This window comes from Apteryx rowi, unplaced genomic scaffold (assembly GCF_003343035.1).
Source record: "Apteryx rowi isolate R43461 unplaced genomic scaffold, aptRow1 scaffold_220, whole genome shotgun sequence".
Lineage (NCBI taxonomy): Eukaryota > Metazoa > Chordata > Aves > Apterygiformes > Apterygidae > Apteryx > Apteryx rowi.
Window position 1 is genome coordinate 1,035,170 of NW_020448531.1, and position 10,806 is coordinate 1,045,975.

At 45.9% G+C, this 10,806-nt stretch overlaps 1 protein-coding gene across 8 annotated transcripts; it reads right to left on the minus strand.

Moving 5' to 3' along the window:
* Window positions 1–4,113: 4,113 nt before the first annotated feature.
* CIRBP (cold inducible RNA binding protein) lies at window positions 4,114–9,368 on the minus strand. Of its 8 annotated transcripts, XR_003253353.1 has the most exons (9): window positions 9,266–9,368; window positions 8,269–8,377; window positions 8,078–8,184; window positions 7,584–7,722; window positions 7,417–7,501; window positions 7,218–7,285; window positions 5,459–5,575; window positions 4,763–4,864; window positions 4,414–4,593 (listed from the first exon to the last, which is right to left on the minus strand). XR_003253353.1 is itself a non-coding variant. In XM_026064806.1 (7 exons), exons 2-7 carry the CDS (start codon window positions 8,369–8,371, stop codon window positions 6,778–6,780), a joined length of 516 nt encoding a protein of 171 aa, XP_025920591.1. In that variant the 5' UTR covers window positions 8,372–8,377; window positions 9,266–9,368; the 3' UTR covers window positions 6,052–6,777. The 8 variants fall into 8 exon arrangements, 2 of the variants coding, with proteins under 2 accessions (XP_025920591.1, XP_025920590.1); XR_003253354.1 differs by having other exon boundaries at window positions 4,114–4,590; window positions 4,763–5,575; XR_003253355.1 differs by having other exon boundaries at window positions 4,412–4,593; window positions 4,763–5,575; window positions 7,218–7,282.
* Window positions 9,369–10,806: the final 1,438 nt, after the last annotated feature.

Genomic DNA, 10,806 nt, shown 5'->3' on the forward strand with positions numbered 1-10,806 from the left:
CACACACACCCTTCTCCCCTCAGGGCTGCCATTTCCCCCCTCATAGCAGTGATTTCCCCTTCACAACACAACTTCCCCCCTCAGGGCCCCCATTCCCCCCTCACGACACATCTTTCCCCTCAAAGAGGCTGTGGCCCCCCCGCCCCTCGCCGCGACGAGACCCATCGCTCCCCAGCACACGCAGGAGATGCGAGGCCGCCCTCATCCTTCGCCTCGACCCGAGGAYGCCGCTGACCAGCCCCTTGGCCTCGGTGGGAGCCCCGGTCGCGGCGGCTGCACTTGGCCTGGACAGCGAGCRCCCCAGAGGCAGCTTTCTTCCAAAACCCCACAGGCAGACTCGCAACGGTGAGCACTCAAAACGCCTACCATGTTTCTCCACAGGAGCCCAAGGCTGAGACAGGTACCCCAGCTAAACCAGGCTGGTGCTCCAGGTGGTTTCTAAATCTGCAGTGCTGCTCTGTGTCCCCCTTGTACCATCTCCTCCTGGGGAAGGGCATTACAGACCAGGCGTCCACACAGATCAGACTTCGAGAAAGCAGCATTTCAGCCTGGAAATGGGTCGTCGCCCCCGCCAGCTCACGCCACTAGGTGTCACATCGGTCCCACACTGCCACAGCACCTCCTGAGCTTGGTGACTCCTTCGCACTCAGCCCCTGCAGCTAGCTATTCCCCGGCTCAGGCTAAGCCTATCCCAGCAACAAACCATTAATCCAGTGCTGTAATTAGCAATGCCAAAATAACAGCACCTCGAACTAGGCCTCTATTTTTGACCCTGTAATTATTTCTGCCTGCATTTAAGCATCGAGGCACCCCATTTAGGAAGGTAAGTTCTTTCAAATAGTGCTTTGTAAGTATTTACTGTTTGAATTGGTTTAAACTTCACCTGACTACATTTTATCAGTAAAGGTCTAGCCCTATGTTTTATGTCATCCTTCATTAACATTCAAAAGCCTCACTGGTGAATTGCTAAATACAGCAAAAAAAGACTTTTTTTTTTTTTTTTTTAATTTTCAGCACTCCTGGATAATTTGACAAAGGTTTAAGGAAAAGGTAGGCTTCATAATCTTTCCTATTCTGCATGCACAGAGGTGCCCCCAGGGTTCTCGTAGGCTTTCTTATCACTGCAAGGAAGAGTTGTGATGAGACTTGTCCATAGCTGGGCAGCAAACCCTCAGGAGCCCAAGAGCAGATGTCCTGCTTGCTAGATTACTGAATTCTTTTGTACCTGGGACTCCTCAGCAAGAGAAGACATTTCTTCCTAAGAGTACTCTTTAAAGCTAGCATTAACTCATTAATTTAGGTCATTGACACCAGCTAAGTGTATGGTCTCCATCACACCTGTTTGCTCTGGAAAAATAATTCAAGTGACAACAGAATATGAATGCAAAGAGCAGTAGCTCTGCCTCAGTAGGTCCATGTGTTGATAAGCCACCACAACTTTCCTTAATAACCAGGCTTTCCATTGTGGACTAGAGAATACGCAATCAATTCTGCCCTTCAAACACTGCAACAGTAATTGTTACCAGGCACAATACCCACAATTATGTAATCTCTTCAAAGACATTTATGCTACGTGAGCAGACTTTTTCATGTAATACGCTGTTCTTAAAACGCTGTGCTTCAAGTGGGATTTAATGTAACAACAGCCATGCATAACTGGGCAAGGTTAGCATACAAAATAAACAGGATAAAGCAATCAAATGTGTTCTTCTTTCAACATGAAGAGTGCAGGCAGGACAGTAGCAAAGACCATCAGAACCCACCTCTTACCACTTTCTCTTGTTGCACACAAAATCCTGCCCCATTTTCCTCAAAGCTACCAGAAATATACTTCACAAATGCCAGCCCCCACATCCGTATAAATCCTTCTTGTTGAGCTGGCACATTTTGAGGATTTAACCAAGGAGAAATGAGACCTCATTTTTCATAAGCCTCAGATGCCTGCATCAAATCAATTTGAGACTAGTGAGTGCAGTTACAATGGCAGTAAGGGTCTCGGGAATGGAGCATTCATTTTGGAGCACAGATGCTAGTGATCAGTCAGACCAGGTAGTGGAAATGAAAGTAATTTAAGCAGCTTCCACTCTTCAGTATAGCATGACAAGACACAGGTATAGCATATCAAAGATGACAGCCTCAAGGGCAAAGACTTTTAAGGACAGTTTGAATTACAGCATGATGTACTGGAAAACATGCACCCTAATGTAGGGAAGAGTTCTTGTAATGTGAGGCCAGCAAGAGATGGAGTCGAGGACCAACTGGAGGAATTCAGTGGCAACCAGCTCTCATCTGACTTCATTACAGTCAGCAATACAGGGATTTGGTGGCAAGTGGATAAAAAATTAAGAACAAATATTCTTCACATACAGAAGAGGAAGAAAAGGGCAATCTGTCTTGCCAGTTTACCTTTTTGATGGTTCATTTTGAAGACAGAACTTAAAATTAGGCAGGAAAAAAAAAACAGTTCAACAGAACATTGGTTAGAAAGTTTGATCTTTAAATACAAATGTTAAATATGGCATACACCATTTAACTTTTCAGTTTACTAAAGATTAATAGACCAGAAAAAAGTTAAATATTTCATCAACACCAGAGTGCAAACTTCCTGCAAGGAAATTTGAATTCCCTTGCTCTGTCCCTTACCTGCCCCTCTACAGGGCAAGGGAAAGACCACCATTTTTCCTCTCCAGCAGCACAATGCATGAACTGTGAGCCACAGTCAGGTAGGATAAGAGCCACAAAGTAAGAATTGGTTTGAATCCAGGCTAGAGTAACCAAAATTGCAAGTTAACAGAACAATAGTACTGATAAGGAACCTTAAACACACACAGCCAAAGTGCTTTTGCTCCTGCAAAACTAGTCTCCAAGGAATACAACAGACATTGTGGGGAAAAAAAGGCAATATCTCCTAGTTAGGAAAGATGGCAAGAAGTCTTTTATTAGCCATTCTATTCCATAAAATCAAATGGAGCAAGTACAAAATTCAAATTTTTCCAAATGGTGGCTTATGCACATTCAATCTGAGATCAAATTTTGTATTTACATTACTAGGAAGATTTGTTCCAACTACACAGCTCTTCTTTACAGTCACAGGCAAACATCTTGAGTGTATTAGCTACACACACAAATATGCTGAGGTTTTAAAACTTGCCAACTGCTAGGATCTGGGCTGCTCTATTGCTAACTCTCCTTCAGGCAGCTTTGTACTTCCCCCACTCCACTCTACACAAGGCATCTTCCTGAAATGAGTGAAACTACTATCTTGTTACCTACAAACACCCAACCCCACTTCTGGCAAGACTGTGCAACCACTAGTGCACCCCCAAAACTTGCAAGAACTTATTTGCTAGTTTTCCCCATTTCCAAAAGGTGATTTATTATGTACCTTTTCATTAAGAGTCAAACCAAATAATTTTGTACTATTCCATACTCAACTGACACTGTTTTCCTCATAACAATGCCTAAGGCAATCACTGACTGTCTCTGCAGCGGCAGGATTTCTACTCAGCTTTTGTTGTCTGAATGCTTCAGTCATCCATCTGAAACATCCAATTGCAGTACTCAAGAGCTGCGTGGCTCAGTACTGCTTCAACACCTGGCTTGCTTCACTTCTCATCTCTCAACACCTATTAGTTTTCACCTGATTAAGTTATCCCACTAGAGAATTCCAGACCATGGAAAAGACCAGAATTGGATTTGCTAATACCAGATTGTTACTTTTCAAACTGGAGTCAGTGAAACTTATTTTTAACATAAGTTATCCTAGAAGCGTGAAGTTTGCTGTTGAGTTACAAGTAACAACTTAATATAATTGGAACCTTAGGCCAACTTTATATTGAGGCAAGTGCTTAAATATGCAGAAAATACTCACTGCAGGACAGACCAATCCTATGTGCCACCTGAGAACTGAAATGTATAATGGTGTTTGGGAATATATAACCACTGTAATGAGTTGCAGGAACATCACATTTCATTTTCATCAGCAAAACACATTAATTTTAATTATACTAATGTGTATGAAAAGAAATTCATTATCCAAGTTCAAAACAGCTTGGGCATTCAAATGCAAATTAAACTTTTAAGTTTTGTTACTATTTCAACTGGCAAAAGCAGCTTACTTCTGAACAAACAATACTGATTCCATGTTTAGGTAATTGCTCATCTAACAGTTCTTTACAGATGTACTTGACTAGTTTTGCAGATGCAAAAACCAATGCAACTAGGCCACTTAATTCAAGGTTACAAGGATGTAAATTCTTCCTCAAAACTTGCTCATAAAGACAGGTTACCCTTTCTAGCCACCTCCCCAACCAGAGCAGCATTTAATTTTTTTTTTAAACCTAGGCAACACACCAAATAACTAGATTTCTATTGTAAACCTTGGCCACAATCTACTATTCTTGTGTTTTCCCACAAAAGTACTACAAAGATTCAGATTTTTTTTCCATATTCCAGTATTTTATTCTATCTTTACTTGTTTGTTCAATTGATCTATATATAAAAAAAAAAATCAGTAACAACATTGCTCAAAATTCTTCTTCTCCACTCCAATCAGTAGCTGTCCTTCTTGGTCTTCTCCGATGCAATTCACTGCTGAAATAAAATTAAGACAGTGAATTTAGAGAAAGAATTTGCAAAATTCTCATCTAGGAAATACTGAAGACACTTGCAAAGTAGTACTGTTACAACAGCAGTAGATAGCCAAACCTTATGGTTCAGGAAAAATTACTGGGGTGAGGGACAGACTGAACAAAGATGTTACCTGCTTGGTGAACTCAAGTCTTGATTCAGCTTTCTCAGAATGAATGCACTCCTTTCTCAGAATTCCCGTTCAGCTTCAGTGTTGAATGAACATCTCTTCAGCCTGCCAAAGCAAATATGCATTAATAATAATATCAAGCAGAGAATTTACATTGCCACCCGCCTCCCCCCAACACAAGTCACATCATATACGAGGGTTTCACAAGCCATTCGCTGAACCCATCACATCACAGAAGCACAGTCTGGGAAAACTGTTCCAGGGCTGGCTGATGCCTTTGATATGCCAGCCAATGTATCATTTGATCCCTAAGCAGAGAGTTAACCACTTTGACATGGCTGCTTAGGAAGTGTGGGCTATGGGAAAAAGTTAATGGCAACAAGTAGGATGGCAAAGAAAGCTACAATTAAGTGAGCAACTTAATGAAGTCTAGGAAGATTCTCAATAGATGAACACATATCAAGTCAGGGAATTCTGTTTCCCATCTTGCTTCCATACCTACTAGCAAGACATGACTGCATGCCCAACTCTGATCTGTGGAACTGAAGTTGTGCCACAAGCCAAAGATTGCATAAGGCATGGGTTAAAATTTTTCCATCAGTTGACCAAAATTGTCAAAGGAATATTTCACAGGTACATTAGACTTTCAAATGAGCTCTCAACAAGAGGAAGGATGCGGACATGAGCAAAAGGAGTTACCTCGAATTACAGGACTATTTCCACATATGAACTAGCCAAGAGAGCAGCTTTCGTCTCAGAGGTTTCTGTTGGAGGCACAACACTTCTTTTCTCCAAGGACACTGCAGTTTCCATATGCTAGCAAAGAATTCTTAGAACTTGTAAGGCAATGACAAAGCTAGCTAATTACGGCAATTTACCTACCATTGAACACCGTGTCAAGCTAGTAACTAGTCCAGTTACCAAAGGACTGATTCTTTACTATACTACAGCTTTTCAATGTCTGCTTTATTTTAAGGAAACATTGATTATCCTAACTGGCCAGCTAGCATTCCCTTGACCTTTGCTGACTTAGGCTTTGAATATTAGAATACCCTAAGGTATATACTTTCAATAGTCTGCCTCTAGACAAGTTTGACTATTCTTATGTGAAAGTATGCTGAAGGTATTCACATTTCAAGACCGGTTAAGATTAAATTCTAGCAACTGGTCAATAAATCTGGTTTGCTCTAATACTATCACTAATCTTCTCCTCTGGCATCCTCTATTACTTAGTCTGTTCTTCATCTTCAAGGATTGTGTTGTGCAATGAAATGTAAATGTCAGGAGCAGAGTTCATTTCAGACGGTCTTTTAATAGGCTTCGTAAAGCCAAAGAAAACTGTATACAAGAATCCTTTACCACTTCAAATACAATATCAATGGAATATGCATATTTCTTCCAGTAAAAAAGGACAATATAAATAAACATTTTCAAGAACCTCTTTTATGGTAAGTTTGCAAGTCTATTTCTGGGTAATTTACATCATTACAACAGTAAAAATACCGTTATGCAAGTTGAACATACAAGCAAGTTTCTCTTTAGATATATCAAGGTGGTTTGCCTTCCAATTTGTACCCAGGCTGCATTCCTACCTTGCTACACTAAAGGAATGTTACAAAAGACGAAGGTAATGCACTTAAAAAAAAAAAGTCCACAGCTTGTTCAGCTTCCAGTGAACATTGAATTAAAGGTCCTTTCTATCTCAAAAGAAACTGAATTGGGGCCCCAACTTCACAACTTTAAAAAAACACCTTGGCTCATCATGAAAGATAAAATAAAATCTGAAGTGCTTTCAAAAAAGATTAAAAACACTTGAAAGCAGAGCTTTCTTAAAGAAAAGTCTAATTAGACCATCTTATATCAGAAGCTGTCAGGCTGTGTTTGACAAGATTAGAACTGATAATACTACAAAAGTGAAAATACAAGTAGATGTACTACACAATAACGATTTCAGCGAAGCTCCAAAAATCTTTATAAATACAGCCATTGGAAGGACGATCTTGAGTCAGGAAGGATTTTTACTCGTTGTGTGTAGCTGAGGACAAGAAGCAGGCACAATTGTAAAGGCACTGAAGCATAGACAAGTTCCAGCATTTTACTCCCTTGCATTATTTCAGAAGCTAATGCTAGTTCGCTATGGCTTAAGAGAACTCCCCCACCCTTGATTAAAGTTTGTTAGGGCATCTGAGTTTTGTCTTAGTCTCAAGCTTGAGGAATGTAGTTAAAAACTTGCTTTACCTTAAGATCCAAGCAACTCCTACACATGCATTACAAATTAGAAATTTAAATGGCACAACCACGTCCGAGGCTTGATAGATTGGTTCTTACGGGCAAGAACAAAAATAGTGGTACAGTTCAACTGAGCCTTACAGTATTTCCAGACTTCAGGATAGGGTCAGAAGGTTTAGAGAGTTCCTACAGCAACGTACTCGTCATTCCCATTTGAACTAAGACTTACCGTAACTGTCATAGCTGTCTCTGTAGGATCCTCCTGAAGACCTGTCACCGTAACCACCTTGACTCCTGCTGTTAAGAACACATTCATATGCATTATATTTGTTCATCTGCTCTTGGAGCCCATTGACATTTGTGTCAAACAGGCAACGGACTTCCAAGTGCTTTGCAAAAAAACACCTGACTCTTTGCAATGACTTTACCTGCTATTATAGTAGTCTCTGGAGCCATTATATCCTCCACTTCTGGAATCAAATCTGCTTCCGCCATAGCCTCTGTCTCCACCTCCTCCAACAGACAAGAAGTTTCTTTTAGCATGTTGAGAACTACCATTATCCTATCAATAAGTACCAATCTTTTATACGCTCACCTCTAGAGAAGCCACGGCCCCGACCTCTGCCTCCACGGAAAAAGCCTCTGCCCCCAGAAGACCCCCCTCTGTATCCACGAGATCTGTTCTCTGATGATTTTCCAGCCTGATCAACTCTGATCTGACGTCCATCTACAGACTAAAGTCGGAAGAAAAATAAGCCAACTTGGTATTTCAATGTTCAACAGTAAAGCAGACAAACAAGGAATTATACACTTTCATTCTCAGCTAGGCAGTACCAAAATTTACTAGTTTGAACAAACAAGGCTTTTATTCAATGTCACAACTAAGGTATAGCTTACTACACAAGTAAATTAGTTTTCAAACAGTATATATGTGCTTCCTCTGAGTTTCGCTGTTTTTATAATGACTTCATGGAACTTCAGCAACTTAAAAAAAATTCTTTTCCCCGTTATTTCACTGAACAGGAACACATTTTGCTGACTTCTCTTATTCCTTGAGGGATCAGGAAAGCCATTCCAAAGCCTCCTTACCTTTCCATTCATAGCCATCATTGCATCTTTAGCATCGTCTATGTTTTCAAAAGTAACAAAGCCAAAACCTCTGGATCTTTGAGTCTCTCTGTCTTTCACCACAACGACTATAAAGAAGAAAAAATTACATCAGCACCTATGAAATCTACAAAATTTATGGAAATCATCATGGCTAGTTATTATGATCTTACCTTCAGAGATCTGTCCGTATTTAGAGAAGACCTGTTCCAATGACTGCTCATTAGTGTCAAAACTCAGACCGCCAACAAAGAGCTTTCCCTCATCGGATGCCATTTTGTCCTGTAAAGTCAACACACCCACCATTAAACCAAAAAAATATTTCCACAAGGTCTAAGACATTGAATTTGTTGCATTACCATCAGCAGTCTAGCACTCCTAAGCAATGCACACTCACAGTGAGCCACTGCTTTAAAATACAGAGGAGCACCCAGACGGATGGCTCCACTTGAAGTGTTTTCTCTTGGAAAGCCGAGCCACAGGCAGGTAGTGACGGGAGCCGTGAGCTGCGACAGCACAGCTACCCGCAGCCTCACACCCGCCCGCCACCACCCTCATCCAGGGCCAAAGCCACGTCCCCGGAGGCGCGCAGAGGAACCGCCCTGCTCCCCTCGCCCGCCTAGCAGGCCGGTGGGGGCTCCCAGCACGGCCGGCTCCGCGGCGCGGGCTCCCCCGGGCTGGCGGCACCGGCCCCGCTCGGGCTGCGAGTGGCGACGGCGGTAGCCGCCCGCCCCGCCGGGCGCAGCGCGCATGCGCGTCCTGGAGGCCCGCGCCCCCCGCCGGGCTCAGGCGCAGCCCCCCGCCCCCGGAGACGCCGCTCCTCCCCCCGCGCACCGCCCACTTGGCGCAAGCGCGCTACGACGCCCCTCCTCCTACCTGCCGCCATTTTGCACCGTCGAGGCGAGTCGCCATTTTGTTTCCGAGAGCGCATTTCACCCCTCCCCCTGGCTCCCCCACACACCACACACACAGAGCAGTCAACCAAAACGCCTCTGCTAGGCTCACAACGCAACCTCGAAAGACAACGGGGCCGCGGGACGGGCGCCCCGCTCCAGGCCCCTCCCAGATAGCAAACCCGCTGTTTCTAGGACGCATTCCCCTTGGCTGAGGCGCTCCAAGCCTCCCAAGCCCGGTCCGGCTGCAACACGACCACCCCAGCGGACTCCTTACCAGTAGTCTGAAGCTGTAGGGTCCACACAGCACTTCAAAGTCTCAGCGCGATGTACGCTGAGGCTGGCGGGGCAGCGGCTTATAAACCCCTGCGCTGAGCCACGCCCCTCTTATGAATATTCAAATGAGCCCCGCCGCAAGGCGGGACAAGTGACGGGACCAAAGCGCTGCCGCCGCTCCGCCACCTGATTGGGCTGGAGCTTATTAATATTCATGAGACCCGAGAGGGGGAGAGGGGGAGGAGGGAGAGAAAACAAAAACGCTGCATTCCCCCCCTTCCCTTACTCCCACGTGGGGGTGGGGCGTGGAGGGCGTCTCTGATTGGTTGGGAGCTCGGAGAACGTTGTACAGGAGAGCCCCTGTGAGAAGAAACGAAGTGGAGGCAGCTGATTGGCTGGAGGCCGCCCCCGCCGCATTCCCCCGCCACACCCCCTCGCGGCCCGCACGGGGAGGGGGCGTGGCCGCGCTGCCCCAGTTTCGCGCCCTTCTCAGCAATGCGGCGGCCGCCGCTGCTGCAGACAAAGGGGCCGTTTGAGGGGGCGGCCGCCATCTTGGATAGCGAGCGCTGCTGCCGGCGCTGCCTCCCGGCGGGGCTCGGCCCCGCGCCGCGCGCCGTCCTCTCCTCCCCCTTCCGGGGCCCGCTTGCCGTGTGCCGCCTGCACCGCTGCGTGCCCTCCGCGGGCAGCCTGGCCGTGCCTGTGTGCCCCCGCCTCAGGGCCCTCCGGTGTTCCCTCTCCCCTTCCCTGAGGGAGGGCTTAGTCGACAGCCTGCCCCCCCCCCAGCCTGCTTCCCTTGCAGCGGCATGGCCGCAGCGCCCGCAGAGCCTCGGCCCGTTGGCGCTGCGGGCCCCGCACCAGCCGCAGAAGCATGGCTCTGCGGCGGGGCAGCAGGGCCCGTCGCGGCAGAGCGACCAGGCCAACGCTCGGATGCCCTGAGCTGCAGAGGCCGCCCGCTCTGCCGCGCGGCTGAGGAAGGGGCCGGCGGGTAACGCAGCCCCGGGCCGCGTCCTGGTCGCCCCCGGGCGTCCGCCACCAGCGCTCCCTGCCCCAGCGTCACGCAGCAAGGCTGCCTGCCCCGGCCAGCTCTTGCGGCGGTGAATAACCGCTCCGGCAAAGCAGCCTTCTCCTTTGAAGCGTGGTGCTCGACACCCCCACACCTGCTTGTGACAGCATGGCGCAATTAATTTAAAAAGCCACCCCATCACCGGTTCCCAAGCATAAATGGTTTTGTGAAGGAGAAAAAAAAAAAAAAAGCTTCTGCTCAGCCCATTTTCCACTGAAATGTCTAAAAGCCCACCCTGGAATTTTTCTAAGGTAAGCCTATCTTTAGCATTAAAAACTTCCCTATTCAAACAGGAAGCTCTCTGGCACAGATACACATTTCTGCAAGGGACTACATTGGTTTAAAATGCACTGAAAAGCACAGCTGAATTATCCAGCTTTTCCTGCAAAAGCTGTGGTCTTGGCTCAACTATGCCGTGATGTAGGACAGTATTTAAAACCGCTGAGAAGAAGAGAGGAGGAAAAACAGCGGCGTAGGGA